This window comes from Monodon monoceros, unplaced genomic scaffold (assembly GCF_005190385.1).
Source record: "Monodon monoceros isolate NGI ecotype Baffin Bay Population unplaced genomic scaffold, NGI_Narwhal_1 Super_Scaffold_4, whole genome shotgun sequence".
Taxonomy (NCBI): Eukaryota; Metazoa; Chordata; class Mammalia; order Artiodactyla; family Monodontidae; genus Monodon; species Monodon monoceros.
The window spans coordinates 74,234,281-74,251,211 of record NW_021703781.1 but is presented as its reverse complement, the minus strand read 5'-3'; the positions used below and the strand labels follow the sequence as shown (position 1 = coordinate 74,251,211).

Below are 16,931 nucleotides of genomic sequence, written 5' to 3'. Positions count from 1 at the left end.
GTTGGCAATGCCGTTCCTGGCAGTGGACGTGGGTGGGCAAGAATGTGGGGGAGCGTTGTAGATGGTGTGACCTCATTTCTGTACCTGGGCATCACTGGTGGGGTGAAGACGTGGGGAGAGTGTTGGCAGGTGGCCAGTTCATGCAGTCCCTGGGGTTTGGGCATCATCCTCCAGATGGAGGATGGAGGATGGAAGATAGAGGATGGAAGATGAAGGAAGATGGAGGAAGATGGAGGATGGATGATAGAGAATGGAAGACGATGGAGGATGGAGGATGGAGGATGGAGTGGGGTGAGGTTGGGGGTGGGAGGCAGGGAGGTGGTGAAATGAGGGAAATCACTGGGCAGGAGGGGCTGTGATGGTGACACCGGGGTTCACAGGGATGGGGAAGGGGTTGGCTGGGTGGAAAGGAGGAGCCGAATGTGATGGGTGGGGCAGACGAGAAGCAGCTTGGGCCCTGGGAGCCACAGGGAAGTCTGGAACTTGATGTGTTGGGTGGGCCATCTCTTGGTCATGGGCATGCTGTGCCCTGGACTGAAAGCTTCAGTGGTTCGGTCACTGTGCACCAGAAGGCCAGGGACTGAAGTAGGAGGAGGAGCCTTCAGGGTCACCTGCCCAGCTCCCTAGTTTGCAGAGGGAGCAACTGAGGCTCTGAAAGGCTGAGGCACAGAGCGCCGCATCTCTGGAACCAAAGTGACTGTCTCTGTATTGCTCTCTCTGGGACCACAGCTTCATCGCCAAGGTCACATCATCCTTAAATCTGGAAACCCTTGGCTGCTAATGACCCAGCTGTGTCACGTTCCTCATTATTTCTCTTATTCCCTCTTCATCTTTGTTGAAGGGACCACCTCACTGCAGGCGCCCGTTAGAAACAGCCTGGTTGAGGGGGGCTCAGGGTATTGGGAAGGCAAGCACCTGATAAGGGAGCCGAAAAGCCCTGCTCTGTCCTTGTCTTAGGGTGACTTCCTGGCACAGCTGCCACCTGCCTGGCCCAGAGCGTGGTCACTGGCTGCACTGCCCGGGACTCCAGCTTCCCACGGCCAGGAGGGCTACTTCCTCACTAGGAAAGAGTAGGACGGAGGAAGCAGTGCTTGGGCGCTGCCGTGGGTAGACATGGGGTAGGGAGCTGGGGGAGGGATGACACAACCAGAAGGAAGGGCTGGACAGGTGGCAGCGGAGGGGACAGCACTGGAGGGAGGTGGGAGAGCCCGACCTGTGAATGCAGAAGGAGATGCTCAGTTTGGCCTGAGAAGGGGTTTATGGATAAGAGAGGAGGGGGTGAGTGTGGATACACAGGTTGAGGCCGGGGTTGAGGAGAACCCATCCTTTACTGACCACATGCCCTGTGCCAGGAGTGGTGCTAGGTGTGGTCATATCTTAGTGAATAAAAGCACTGAAGCTAAAAGTGGGAGTTATAATTTAGCCCTTCCCATGACAAGGCCCTGTTCTAAGCACTTTACACAAATTAACTCATTTACTCCCCACAGGTCTGTGAGGTGGACACTATTTTTTAAATTTCTTTTTATATAATTTTTTATTGAAGTATAACTGATTTACAATGATTCAGGTGTACAGGAAAGTGATTCAGTTATACATACATATATATATGTAGGTATATACATTCTTTTTCAGATTCTTTTCCATTATGGTTTATTACAGGATATTGAATATAGTTCCTGTGCTATACAGTACGACCTTGTTGTTTATGTATTTTATATATAGTAGCTTGTATCTGTTAATCCCAAACTCCTAGTTTATCCCTCCCCCTCTTTCACCTCTTTAACCATAATTTTGTTTTCTATGCCTGTGAGTCTGTTTCTGTTTTGTAAATAAGTTCATCTGTATCATATTTTATGTTCCACATATAAGTGATAACATATGATATTTGTCTTTCTCTGTCTGACTTCAGTTAGTATGATAATCTCTAGGTCCGTCCATGTTGCTGAAAATGGCGTTATTTCCTCCTTTTTATGGCTGAGTAATATTCCATTGTATATGTATGAGGGAGCACTGTTACCCCCATTTTGCAGGTGAGGACATCGAGGCACAGCTGCTGAGTGACTGAGCCAGACTCTGAACTCCAGCAGCTGATCCAGGGTCCCCTCTCTCAGTCACCGAACCAGCCTGTCTCTTACTGACTCAAGCATCAGAGCAATCAGAAAAGAGTGACAAAGTGTGCTGGGTGCCACGAAGGAAAAGAAGGATGCAGAGCCAGGAAATGAGGAGAGCAGGGTAAGGCCTGCATGAAATAGAATTTTCCAGAAAGGGCTCTCTGAGCAAGTGACATTTAAACTGAGACCTGAAGGCTGAAAGGTATTTCATTTATGTAACTATAACTGCAAAGGTTTCATTTGAAAAAGAAAATCTTGTATGTTGATTTTAATTGTTGTGCTATTTTTATTTCACTTCATAAGTCTCATGAATTTTTTTCTCCAAAGAGGGAACTAAGAGCTGCGTTAGCTGAAGTGGGGCAAACTCAGGAATCTCCTCTAACTGGGTGGGAATTGACAGGAGAAGGACGGGTCCTGGCCAGGCTAACCCACACCAGAGACTGAAAATCTCCTATCTTTGTCAGGCTATAGCTGTGTCTGGCAAACCTTGTTTAATTTGGATCTCTGGGGTGTTTAAAAAATTAATTGGCTTGGTTCTGGCTTTTCCTCCTTTCCTCTTTTGAGAACAAGATCCCTTGTAAAATGTAAAGTGGCCGGGGCAGCTGGGGAGCGCTCTCTGCACGTTGCAAAGCCCCCTCCCCCAGCCTGAGGTGGGGGGCAGGCACCCTGGTCTCTGTTCCTGTGGGAGTAGCAGGGTCTTCCTCCTCACACTGTGCACCCATCCCTAGGAGGGCTTCACCCACGTCAGGGGACGACCTGAGGACTGGGTGACGATAAAGGTGGCAGGTGATGATAGAGGATAGGCAGGTACCCCGGGTCCCAGTCTGCGCTGGAAGGCCAGATGAGTCACTTGGAGGCAAATGCAGTCTGGGTGATGTGGACTTTGAAAGTCAATTTCAATGCATGACTGTTTATTGAGCACCTACTGTGTGCCAGGCATTGGGATAGGTGCTGAAGGGGACCCAGAGAGAAATCAGGCTTTGGACGCTGCTAAGTTCTTTTCATGCAGCCATGCAGCTAGCGTGTACCGGACACCTTCTGCGTGTGGGAGATAAGCCAAGTGCTTTCTGCCCCCTTGGAGGACCTCACTGGGCAGTGGGGAACTCACAATGCCCTGAGGGTTGTGGGAGCCATGTGCAGGGTGCTGTGGGAACCTGGGGGGTGGAGAGAAGACCTGCAGTCAGGGAGGGCTTCCCCAGGGGGGCACCTTGAAGTACAAGCGGGAGTTTGCCAGGAAAGGAAGGACCAGAGAGCATCCAGGTGGTGGCCACAGTGTGTGCAAATTGGGGGTGGTAGTGATGTTGGCGGGGGGAGCCAGGAAGAGTGAAGGCCATGGTGTGGGGTCTCCTTTCTCCATTAGGCAGTGATGAGCATGCACCTTGCTCTGCCAGGACGAGATAATCACAAGGGCAGCAGCTCACCTTCACTGAGCATCTACTATGTGCCAAGCTTTCAGCTAAGCAGTTGCATGCATCTCATAATTAAAGTCTCACCACAATTCTCTATTAGGTCAGGAGGGTTCCTCCCACTTTGCAGATGCATAACTGAGGCTAGGATGGTGCAGTCAGCCCCTGCTCCAGGCTGACAGCTATTGAGGGGTAGAGTCAGGGTGAGGGAGAACCTTAGGCCCGTGTTGGTCTGACTCTGATGGGCTACCTATCTGTGCCCTGGTCCTCAGGTCCTCAGATGGGCCTCTCCTGGATCAGTAATTGTTTGGAGGCTGTTTATACATTAAAATATGAGATTTAAGCACTTCAATATTGAACAGCCCTCACTCCTACCTCTGGGATGGAGGATGGAAACAATAAACAAACAGGCTTTCTGCTTTATCCACTGGAGTTTGGTAGCTTGGGTTTAAAAAAGATTTAAGAATTTTATCCAGGTTGTTACAGTGGTTGCAATTTGGGTTGGATTCACAAAGCATCGGATTTTCAACCTTCTTAGAAGTAGAAATGGATTCTTAGCTACAGACTTTATAACTGGATGTGACGGCTTACCCTCCTTTCCATGTGGAGGAGAAAATGTGCTCAGGGGAAGGGAAAGGAAGTGTTTGCTGCTCCCAGAGCTCCCCATCCTTTATGCCTGAGCCCTTCTAAAGCACTCTGCCTTTCAGCATGTGAATTACAACTTGGAGCAAATCATCAGTGATACCCAGGTGTGAAGGAAAGGCCCAAGACTTAAAAAAATTGTCTCCTGATTGTACCCCGAAGAGTGGATGTAATTAAATTGAATTAAAAAACTACTATGCCCCGCTTTCGATATACGCCTAGTGTTGTGATCTAAATCAGGTTATGGTAGCTTGAGAACAGGGATCCACTTTTCTTACGGTACAGGGGTATTTATATAATATAGTCCCTAAATGGCAAAAGGGCATATTACAAATGCTTTTAATATACTGCATTTGCTTACCTATTCCTACATCTGTTACTTCCTAAAAGTCACCCGAAAGTTATGGAAGAATAAAAGTTATTGGCGTTACCAAATCATTAATTTGGGTTGACTCTAGAAGGTAGTGACACAAAATTGATCGGTTTATTCAATTCAGTGGAAAAGAAGAAAGTAAGTTAAGCTGGTTGACCAAAGTCTTCTGTGTGCAAATGGCAATGTAGATATCGTTTCTGTGATCTGATCCCGCATTAATGTAATATTCTCTGTTGGCAGAAGCATTTTAGCGGGAAAAAAATGCTTCTCAGCTACATTTTTCTTTTTCATTGGGTTCATAATCTTTAACGTTTTGTCTTATACAAATAACGAGCACAGGTGTGGTGGGCATGAGTTCTTTAGGAATGCATCAGGGAACATGAGTCGGCCTTCCAGATGGAGGTCACCTGCCCCCATGCCCACCAGCAATGCTGGAGGGGAGGTCCTATCACCCCACATCGTCACCGACCCTTGACACTATCCAGCTTTCTCGTTTCTGTGCAGCTAATGGTTGCCAGCTGGTACCTCATCATTTCTAGTTCTCTCATTGCTAATGACTTTGAGCATCTCTTTATACATCATTAGTCTTTTGAGTTTTCTCTTCTGTGAGTAGCCTGTTCAGATCCTTTGCCCATTTTTCTACTGGGGCTTTTCTTCCTTTCATATCATGGGTATTGATTTTTTGTCAGATTTAAACATTGCAGGTATCGGCTCTCAATGTTATCTGTCTGTTCATGTTGTCCGGGGTGCCCTTTGTGGAATGTAAAACCTTTATCTCAATATAAGCAACTTCACCAATTATTTTGCCTTATGGTTTGTACTTTTTTTTTTTTTTTTTTGCCGTACGCGGGCCTCTCACTGCTGTGGCCTCTCCCGCTGCGGAGCACAGGCTCCGGACGCGCAGGCCCAGCGGCCAGGGCTCACGGGCCCAGCCGCTCCGCGGCACGGGGGATCTTCCCGGACAGGGGCACGAACCCGTGTCCCCTGCATCGGCAGGCGGACTCCCAACCACTGCGCCACCAGGGAGGACCAGTTTGTACTTTTGAGGTTTTATTTCAGAAGTTTTCCCCATCTCTAGGTCACAAAGATATTTTCCTATATTTTCTTAAATTATCTTCATGGTTTTGCTTTTCACATTTAGCTCTTTAATCCATTTGGAGTTTACCTTTTTGAGTGGTCTTAGGTAAGGATCCAGTTTTAGCTTTCCCCGTATGGAAAGCCAGATTTCCCAATGCCACAGAGTGAAAATTCTACCTTGCTTCATAACATTCTCACATTGTGTATCATTCCCATTACACGTAAGTCTGTATCTAAGCTCTCTCATTTGTTACGTCTGTCTGTGGTCTGTTTTTGTGCCAGTACCATGACTTCTATTTCTTTTTTCCCCCTTTTTTTCAACTGTGACTTTGTGATGTGTCTTAATACCTAGTTGGACAAGTTAAGGCTATCTTAGCTATTTCAGGACTTTTTTCTTTCCATACGTATTTTAGAATCACTGTATTGAATTTCTCAAAAATCCAACTAGATTTTTTATTGTATAGAATTTACTTATATTTACAATGAATTGATTTATAGATTAATATGTAGGGGTGAGAATTGAATCTTTACGTTACTAAGTTATCCATGAAAGAGCATGGAATTCTATCTTGTCATCTGGTCAGGACATCATCTAAGTTCTTTACTAAAATTTCAGAGTTGCCTCCTTACAGGTCTTCTGTATTCTTGGTTAGATAAATTCCTAAGTATTGATAGTTGCAGCCATAATTAGCTACTACTGTGAATTTATCTTATCTTGTGTTATATCGTCTGATTTGTTACCGCTGGTGTTTAATCATGAACCTATCTTGCAAAAACTATGTCTTATTTTGCCTGATGATTCTGCTGGTCTTTCCCGGATCAATGATCTGATGATTCACCTTTAATAATAAAGAGTTTTTCTCTTTCCTTCTTAAATTTACACTTTTTTGTCCTTTTTCCCCCTATATCATTGGCCACAGCTTCCAGGACCCTGTGAAACGATAACAGTGATGGTGGACACCTGGCCTTGAATCCAGTCTTAAAGGGAATGCATCTAAATTGATTCTATTAATCATAATGTTTGTTATAGATTTTTGGTACATGACCTTTATCAGGATAAGAAAGTTCCCTTTTATTTGTGGTTTGCTAAGAGTTTCTTTCCTAATTCGGTGTCGAATATTAAGAAATGCTTTTCAGATTCAGATAAGGCATTGACAATTCATTGATTCAGATAATCAGACAATTTTTGTCTTTTGGTCCATTGCTGTGATGAACTACATAGATAGGGTTTCTCCTGTGGAGCCAACCTTGTATTCCTAAAACAGGGCTAGCTTTCTTATACTGTATTAAAAAAGAAGCTGTGGGGTTCAGTTAGCTAACACTTGACTCAGGATTTCTTTGCATCTGTTTTCATAGTAAAATGAGCTCATTATATTATTTTCATATATTTTCATCCTGTGGTTTTAGAATCAGGATTACAGTAGCCACATGAAATGATCTAAGCAGCTTTCACTCTTGTTCTGTTTCCTAGAATAAAACTGTTATGAGATGGGAATTTTGGCCTTTTAAAACGTTTGGTCAATTCACTTGTAAAACCACTGGAACTTCTTTACAAAGACTGGCTGACTCCCATTTTAATTTCTTTACTGTTGTTGGTCTCTTTGGGTTCTCTCTTGTTATGTCAACTTTGGCATTTTATATTTTTCCTAGGAATTTATTAGATTTTCAAATTTGTTAAGCTTATAATACTTTCTTGTTATATTTTTGGTCTCTATTCTATGAAGCTCAGTATCTTCTGTGATGTGGACAGATCAGGGATTTCTCCTGCAGAAACTGCAGTGCAACACCTGGTTTTGGGTTTGGTTGCATGAGAATAAGCTATAGGAGTGGGTGGTCTTTTCCATTTCTGAGGCTTCCCTGAGTTTGTGGACTAAGTGCGTTTGGCATTGCTGTTTCAGAGAGCCCTGTACCCTGACAGTGGGAGAGAAAGGGGAAGGCCTGAGCTTCAGACCTTTGAAAACTTTTTTTCTGAACTGGGCTAGAGCGCGGCAGCCCCATGTGTTGGTGGTGGGCTGGGGGGACAGGAAAGAACCTTCCTAGACTTTGTGTCCTGGTTTCTCACACTGAGTTCCTTTTCATGCAAACAGTGATTCCACAGAGATGAACGCTCCTTCTATTTTAGGTTTCATGCATTAAGTGACCACAGAAACAGCTCCAGAATTTCCATTGTGCGGAATTTAGATCCTAAGCAATCCCACTGGAAGAAGGGGCTAGAGATTTGCTGGCAGCTAAAGCCACCCCCAAGAACCCCTCATGACTAGCACTGGGTGGGCCTGTGCCTAAGTGCATCTTGGGCCCTGTGATGGGTCAGAGACTAGTGGGAACAGGCTTAGACCTGCAGGAAGCCATTACTGCCCATCAGCCTGCAGAACAGGAGCTGAGGAGGGGGGCTTCAGGGCAGCACAAAGATGCAGCCACCAGTAGGACCCCTGGGGCCAAAGTAGGGAGGGACATGGAAGGGTTGGGGGAAGGAGTAGTACCCAGATCTCTCTCCCCCACCCCCCATCTCCTACTGACACCTCTTATTGACCATAACCAATCAGAAACCAGAGGGCAAGGATGTTCATTCCACAAGGGTCAGCTTTTAGGATGCAGACGACCGAGGGGGATAGAGATGGGAATGGATACATGGAGAGAAATCAGCACAAAGGTTAGATGTGATCATATCTGCAAATTGTCCTGTACATAGTAGGTGACCAAGGAATGCTGTATCTCCAGGGATACTGGGTAGCCTCTGACTAATCTGAGTTCAATGTCTCCCCAAGTGTCTGTTGGTATGATTTCTTAACAGTTTTGACAACAGCATCTTATTGTTTACAAATGGGATATCTCAAGCCAAAGCAAGTTTCCCCAGGTCAAACTAAAAATGAAATCACAGAGCAGAGGCAATACTGAGGAGAGAAAATGAGCTGCAGGGGTACGGGACCCATGATCTAAGAATGAAGCTTATCAAAAGATGCCAAATCTATAGAGTCTAGGAGTGAGAACAAACATGTTGAAAATTAAATATGAAATGGGTGATTATGTAGTAATGAGATTGAGGACATTACAAAGGACACTGCCATTTAAACTACCACATCTCAACAGAGTGATGAACGGGAAAAACCCTCCAGCTTCGTAATTATAATCATCGTTGCCATAACAACTTAGTATCTCTCTTTGTGAGCAGCTATCTCGAGACTATATTTTTAGCAATGACTGTGCCTGAACGTGTATTTTTCTTTATATAGCAGCTAATTTTTCAAATTACCGATTTAAAAAAAAATCCATTTTCATTCTCTCTGAGTGTAAACGTCTCAGGGATAATTAGGGAAATGAGCAAGTGTGGAAGTTCGTTATGAAAAATGCTATAAAAGTATTGATGTCTTGACAACATTTGTTTCAACAGAATGTTCCCGGGACCTGCACACTCTATTGTTCCTTGTCAAGCAGCTTAACATAAATCTTCTCTGTGGGGCTCATAAATATTTGAAAAATTATTAGCTCTGTAAGATGTTTGAGGATTTTTTGACAAGTACAGATTGTTGTGGAACGGAAGTTGGCTTAAGCAGAACCCTGAGCCTCGGGAACGAATGAATGAATGAACCCTGGCTCACCTTGCTTAACAGAAATGCACATAAACAGATTCCCAACTGAAGCAAACCACGAGTTGACTTAAAAACAAAACAAAAAAAAACAAAACACCATTTGAAGAACTCAGAAACCAGAGGGGATTCTGAGCTGCCATTCTGGTTTCCAAATTTGCCCCAGCTACCACACCCAGCTGGAGGGGTCGCTTTCATAGCTTGGCAAATATCCAAGATTAGTTAGTACTTTACTGAGCTCCACTTACACTATTGGGAGATGAAAGCAGCCGTTTGTTAGGGTCCTAGACTTAAGTTAAATAAATACATTATTAGGTTGAGAACAAAAAGGTCTCAGAAAAAAGCGCTCTCTGCTGATGCCATGAAAGACCCTCACTCATGATTAATCACGCAACAATGACTTACTGAGAATTTTCCATCTTTCTTGTACTCTATTGTGTCTGTGGAGGATGTGAAATTAGCAGATTATAATAATTACCAGTTTATAAAGATTTTATAGACACTGAGCAAGGGGCAGTGAAGCGTATTGTTGCTGGTTGGTGCACTGGGGGAACTGAGTTTGGGTGGGTGCGTGAGCCTGAGTCCTATGCAGAGGGGTTGGACTTATGTGAGATGCGTAAGCACTTTAGGTTTTTCAATAGGCAAGCAACAGTATACATGGGTGCTTCAGGGAGAAAGCTGGTAGCTTCCCATGTCGGGTGAACAGCAAGTCACAGAGGCCAGAAGCAGAGAGACCTGCCAAGCAAGTGTCCCAGTAATCTGACACGAGGCTCTGAGCAATGGACCAGGATACTGCCAGTGGGAATGGAGGAAGAGGTGAGTTAAAGAAGATGTGCCACAATAAGCAACAGGATTCAGAGGCGTGCCAGCAGTCTTAGAAGGTAAAGCATAAATGGGGCAAAGTCTTCATCTGGGAAGCTGAAGAATGAAGGAATCCTCCCTGGCAGATAAGCTGGGGTGGAGAAACAGGATGCGGCTTGGTGAACAAAGGAATGAGGTCAGCTTGGCCAACCCCTCTTCCTAAACTTCATGAACTCTGGCTGTGCCCTGCAAATTTCCAGGCGAGCAGCCCCAGAGATGGAGAATCAGAGGGAGACAAAGGCAGCTCCAGGAACCGTGCAGCGGGTTGCTACATTGGCATCAGTGTCAATTCTTGTTCTGTTTGTTCTGCTTGCTTTAATTATGTGCCTCTCCACGGAAAACAAACAAGCAAGCAATAACACAGAGAACAGTGATTAGTGGGATTCATTTCCTGATTCGAGGGATGTGCTGAGAATCACGTTTGAGTGGGACATTCTCTGATCGTTTACCAGACGCTGCAGAGGAGGTGTATGTTATTTTAGTTACCTAAGAGGTGACAGGAAAGCAACACGTTTTCAAAACTTGTGGGTTTGGGGCCATCAAGACTCAGGCTGCCTGACTTTAACGATTGGATAAAGGCAGGAGAGAAGGATTTAGTCTGACTGCCACTAGTTTGCTTTGTGTCCTTGGGTGAGTCTGGACCTCAGTCTCCTCCTCTGTACAATGGGAGGGAGAAGGTTCGTCTCAAACTTTAACTGTATCAGAATTATGTGAGGAGCTTCTAGACGTGCCAGCACCCAATCCCACCCCTCAGGAGATCCTGTAGGTCTGGGGTGGGTCCTGGGCATCTGTGTGTTTAGCAAGCTCTGGGGTCTCTGGTGGAGGTAGTACAGGGTGCAACCCTGCCTGGATGGAGGATTCCAGGTGACCCTCTCGCTTGCGCTTTGCACAGCCAGCTGGATCTTCTGGGTGTGTCACTTGCTGCTTTTTGGCCACTGAAGCCCCGTGTGGACTTTGTTGTCTGGAGTGCCTGGCTTTAGATAAAAGAGCCCCAGGAGATATATCCTGGAAGAGGGTGGGAAGGCATCCAGAGGGGGTCATGGACCAGCCCAGCCCAGGCCTACTTGGAGAGTAGAGGGAAGGGAAGGGGGCCTTCCTCTTCTCTCACTCTGGAGACCTCTGCGGGTTCTGGGTTCCAGAATTCCCTGGGAAGTTGACAACCAAGTCCAAGGCCTCCTGGCCCTTGGGGATAGGGCAGGGCCCTGCCTCAACCTGCCCCCCCCCATCCATTCTGCTTTGGCCTGAGGTCTGGGAGCCCAGGAAACCTGCCCTAAAGGATGGCCTGGTTAATCGGTCTGTGTGGGGATAATGAGAGAAAACCAGATGGCAAATAGGAGAGGCCAGAGGCAGAGGATGGCCCAAGCCTGCTCACTGTGTGGGCTCAGAAGTGTGACTCCAGGGAAATGGGGAGGCCTTGCCTGAGTGCCCAGACCCAACTCAGTGGCACCCTGGAATGGTAGGGTCCACAGGGACTGGGAAGGTGATAGCCCAACTGCGAGTTGAGGGTCAGTCTGTCTCTGGGGTCAGCAGAAAGGCTCCCCAAAGATATTTCTACCTGAATCCTGGGGATCCATGAACCGGTTAGCTTACATGGCAAAATGGCCTTTGCAGATGTGATTGAGGTCACCACCTTAAGAGAAGGGGATTATCCTGAATTATTTGGGTGGGTCCATCCGATCCAGGAGTAGAGAATTTTCCCCAGCTGGGAAGAGGGAAGATTTGGCAGAAGGGGAGAGATTTGAAGCCACTGGAGGGACTCCACGTGCCAGTGCTGGCTCTGTGATGTAGAGGCCCCACACAGGACCAGAGAGAGGCTGCTGGAAACGCCTCATGGCCAGCAAGAGAAGGAACACAGCAGCACCTGGGAGTGAAGACTGGCCAGTCTGATGGCCGGCCAGTAAAGAGGACCTCAAGGCTACCACCTCTGGGAACTCACCTCAGCCAACATCTGTGTGAGCCTGGAAGATTCCTCCCCATAGGCCCCACCGGGGAGTGCAGCCTGGTGATCGAAGCCTGGATTTTAGCCTGGTGACCCCCGCTCAGACTTCTAGCCTGCAGACCTGTACCATGATAAGTATGTGTTGCTTTAAACCACTAAATTTGTCGTAATCTGTTATAGCAGCAATAGAAAACCAATGCAGGCCCCATTTCCCCAACATCCCAGCCTGAAAGATGAACACAGAGTTTTCCAAGAACATAAGCTACTTTTTCAAAAGGTAGTGTGAGCTCCCTGCCCTGAAGACAGGAACCTGCTCATCCGATGAACGAAATGCGCCCTGTGACCGCCCGGACGTCAGCCGGAGGATGACTCCTCTTCTCTCCTCACCCAACAGGGTCACTTCTCAGTCAGGAGCAGGGCTCCGCCCCCCTCCTCCCTGACACTTTACTCCTCGGAGCCCTGGGGACCTGGGTTCCTCATTCATAGTTCCTGAAATAGGATCATGGTCAGGTTGAGGAAAGGTCTGTCTGGCCGGTGGGGAACCCGTGTCTGATGTGGAGCCAGGGACGGGGTAGGGGTCAGGAGAGCTGGAGACTAGGCTTCGGGCTCTAATTTGCTTTAGGACCTTGGGCCGATCCTTTCTCATCGTGGGTCACGGTTCCCCAACCTGTAAAACGGCTCGAGGTTCCTCTGGGGAAGCAGGCGCCCAGCTCTGGCCGGCTTCGGGAGTGCTGGCAAAGGGGGAGGTTTGGAGACAGTAGATGGGGTGGAGGGGACTCCCGACACCCGGCTCCAAGGGCCCGCCACCGCGGGGTCGGCCGGAAAGGGAGGGAGGAGGGAAGGGCGGGGCCGGCCCCTCTGCGCCCGCCCCGCGTCTGGGCGCGCCCCTGCCCGCCCCGGCCCGGCCCAGCCCAACCCAGCCCAGCCCAGCCCAGCCCAGCCCGGAGAGCGGGTCACACGCGCCGCCGGTCGGCCGCCTCCGCGTCCCGTGTGCCCCGCTGTTGAGGCCGGCGCCCCTGCCCTGCGCCGCTGTCCGCGCCCGCCGCCCGCCCGGCGCTCCCGGCGACCGTGACCCTGCCCCGGGCGCGGGGAGGAGCGGGCATGGCCCGCCGGGGGGCAGCCGCGCTGGCGCTGGCTCTCGCGCTGCTGGCGGTGGCCCTGGCCGGGGCCGCGGCCCAGGGCGCAGCCGTCGAGGACCCCGACTACTACGTGCAAGAGATCTGGAGCCGGGAGCCTTACTACGCGCGCCTGGAGCCCGAGCCCTTCTCGCCGCCGCTGCCCGCGGGGCCCGGCGAGGAGGAGCGGAAGCTGCGCGCGTCCGAGCCCAGGCCGCCCAAGAAGGCGACCAAGCCCAAGAAAGCTCCCAAGAGGGAGAAGTTGGCTCCGGAGACGCCTCCGCCAGGTAAGTAACTTTCTGCGCTGCGCGGCCCGAGGGGGTGCCCGTGGCTGTGCGCCTGTCCCAGCGGTAGCCCGCCGGGTCTGAGGCGACCGCAGGCTTCGCAGTCTTCGCAGTCCGTGTGTCTGGGATGAGAGACCGGTGAACCTCCCCTTCGCTGCCCCCCACCCCCTTCCTAGGCACTGCACTGCGCATCCCGCGGGCCGCTCCGAGCGTCCTGGAACTTAAACCCGACCGGCGGTCCCCTCTCAGGCAGAGACAGACTGTGCAGTTGGGAAGCTGCCTGGGCAGCTGGTCCCAATGCCCCAAGTTTGAAATTCCCTGGGCAAAGGATCTTTCTGCCGGACACTTCTTCCTACTCTGCCTACTTTTTCAGTCTTCTCGCAGGGCGTTTTCTTGAGAGTGAATTTCCTATTTGGCGATGTGACTAGTTGGTCTGTTTTGGCACCGTGGCCTTCTGGGGAGAGCTCAGCGGTGGGCCTTTCCCCAGGCAGGGTCCCCTCTCGGCCCCCTCCCTCCTGCTTTCTGTGGGTCCCTTGAATCTGTCCAGTAAGGGCAGGATGGCAGAGCCTCTGTCGGGGAGCCTTGGGCTGCGGCTGGACTCCTGTGTAGGAGGAGGGGTTAGGGAAGCCCAGTGGCGCCTGAAGCCGGCCGTCTCTCCCAGCCTTCTCAGTTGCATCCCCACTTTCCGCCTGCCCCGTCTTGGGGAAATGACTTCCATTTAGTTTCTTACACTCCTTGAGAAGGGGGACTTTCTCTTCATTGTCCCAAATGTTCTTTGCTCAAATTGCAGAGGGCTGCGGTCCTAGTATTTAAAGATTGAGGCATGAGGCAGGATTGTGGCCAAATTCTCCGGCCTTGTAACGGCCTTCCTTGAAAGGAGATACATGCCAGTGGCACGATTACACAGCTCCTGGCATGAAAGGCATCACCTTTGTTTGGTTAAACTGTTCACAAGAGATAGCAGCGAGGCAGTGGGGAAGGAGTGGAGATGACGGCTCAGAACTCTTTTTTTGTTTGTTTGTTTGTTTTGTTTTTTTTGGCTCAGAACTCTTGAGTGTGTGGGCCCATCTCAGCAGCTCCTTTGCACTTACCTGGAGGGGGAGTCCTGCCCTGTTTCAGTCTGTGGGCGACTCTGTGCATCTGCAGGCAGTTCTGTGAGTTGTGTAACAGAAATAGGAGCTGGGAAAAGACACTCATATTTGTAGACCATCTGCTGCGACTTTATTAGGAGATTTACGGGCAGCCGTCTCATTCATTCTTTCAGGGGCTCTGAGGGGTGGGTATTCTTGTGACTTGACAGATGAGGAAACTGAGGCTCTGGCCACGTAGGCAAGCTGCTTAGGGTCACTCGCTGGCGTGGGAGATTTGAAAGCCCTTCTCCTGTGCTTTTAACTCGAGATCTTTTTTGTTTGGTAGTCTGAATCAAGCCGGCATGTGTTTTTGTTTTTTTTAGTATCTGCTACGTGGTTAGCACAGCGCTGGGCATGGTTGGGAGAGGTGAGTGGGAGACACATTTGTTAGGTTCTGGTATTTACTGGTGAGACGGCAAGGGGAGCATGGAAGAAGCCGCAGACGGAGAGTGTGAGGACTGCACTTAACGCCCGGGTCTGGGGCTCAGCGCTCAGCTTCCCGGACCTCAGCATCTATCCGCCCAAGACGACTAGTGCCTGCTACCTTACTTGTCAGCTGTTTGATGAACTTTTCAACAAAAGCTTGCAGTGTGTCAGCTCGTGGTTGTGCTAGCCCTAGCCCTTGTGTGAGTTCTTCATAACCCCGCAGGAGAACCTTTCCAACATCAGATGCTGGGTGAGGTCCTGGGGGTAGGGGAGCGCAAGACAGCCCCTGCCCCGCCCTCCTGGAAAGCACCAAAGTTGGCGTCTTGGAGAAGGTTATTGCAGGTGTGTTGAGGGCTGCATTGCTGATTCCCCAAAATAAAAACAGGGCCCTGGAAATTCCAGAGACTCAGCTTCTGGAGAGCTGCCTCCAGGCCTCCTACCTGGAGTGTGTGTTTCTAATAAATTGTGTGGGGCTGTTCAGAGCTCCCCGACTCTGACAAACAAAGTGTGGCCTTGGTCAAATACTTTCAAGTCTGTTCTCCCCATTCCGCCATTTCTGGCACTTGACCACTGGAACCCTTTACCCTGGACCCCAAGTGGGGGAGCTTGGTTAAGACTGACTTTGACTGGGGGGGGGCTCAGTGATAGTTTGTGCAGTTAAATTGCAGTAAGAGGAGATGATTTTGTCCCCCTTAAGGGGTGGCTTGATATATGTACTGCTCGTGATATAATAGAAGCATTCGTTTCTGTTTGCTGTGAACTTCTGCACTGGGTAGATGGTGCCTGCTACATACCAGGCACTGTCTAGACACTGAGGTGGGAGTGAGAGGTAAGATTTAGAGAAGAAAAAGAAAGTGAAAGCATATGTAACTACTCATTGAAAAGTCTGTCATGTGCTTTGTCTTTGTAGATGATGAAGTATTTTCCAGATAGCCGGTATCTTGCATAAAGGCTGGGCTCCAGGGAAGATGGAAGGCAGACGTTCTGTGCGTCAGGGTCTAGGAGGGAGTCTTGTCTGAATCCCATAGGGAGGTATACTTAAGGAGCCAGGGGCATTGGGGATTTGATCTTGGTGTGAGTTTGACTTGCCCCTTAACTGTTCTTTCATGCTACCACAGAAATATGCAATGGATGTCATGGGCTGGCATTCTCCCGGAAGTGGCTTGGACAGCTGAATCCTTTGGTTAATTGAGAGCATTGCATCTTCCACGAGCGGCTGACAGGTTCGGGACAAGTAGAGCCCTGACGTGCTGAATAGAGTGAAATCTTCAATTTTTTAAAAAGTTTTTATTTGGAAGTAATTCTAGACTCACAGGAAATTGCAGAAATAGTGCAGAGAGATCCTGTATACCAGGGGTCCCCAGTACTGGTCTGTGGTCTGTTAGGAACCAGGTGGCATAGCAGGAGGTGAGTGGCGGGCGATCGAGTGAAGCTCCATCTGTATTTACAGCCGCTCCCCATCGCTCACATTACCGCCTGAGCTCCGCCTCCTGTCAGATCAGTGGCGGCGTTGGATTCTCATAGGAGCGCGAACCCTGCTGTGAACTGCGCATGCGAGGGATCTAGGTTGTGCGCTCCTTATGAGAATCTAACGCCTGATGATCTGAGGTGGAGCTGAGGCGGTGATGCTAGGGGAGCGGCTGCAGGTACAGATTGTCATTAGCAGAGACGTTTGACTGCACAGAGACCATAATAGTCAGTTGCTTGCAGATTCATACCAAAACCCTATCAGTGAGTGGCAAGTGAAAACAAGCTCAGGGCTCCCACTGATTCTGCGTTATGGTGAGTTGTATAATTATTTCATTATATATTACAATGTAATAATAATAGAAGTAAAGTGCACAATAAATGTAATGCGCTTGGATCATCCCAAAACCATCCCCCCACCCCCCGTCTGTGGAAGAATTGTCTTCCGTGAAACTGGTCCCTGATGCCAAAAAGGTTGGGGACCGCTGCTGTATACTCTTTCCCCAGCTTCCCCCA

General features: G+C 49.0%; 1 protein-coding gene across 1 annotated transcript in view; it reads left to right on the top strand.

Annotated features, from left to right (window-relative positions):
- The first annotated feature begins 12,775 nt into the window (after positions 1-12,775).
- CPXM2 (carboxypeptidase X, M14 family member 2) overlaps positions 12,776-16,931 on the top strand; it is a 123,082-nt gene continuing 118,926 nt past the window's right edge. Inside the window, exon 1 of the mRNA XM_029201100.1 lies at positions 12,776-13,395. Within this exon, the coding sequence (XP_029056933.1) occupies positions 13,095-13,395 (301 nt within the window). The 5' untranslated portion in view covers positions 12,776-13,094. The remainder of the gene's footprint in view (positions 13,396-16,931) is intronic.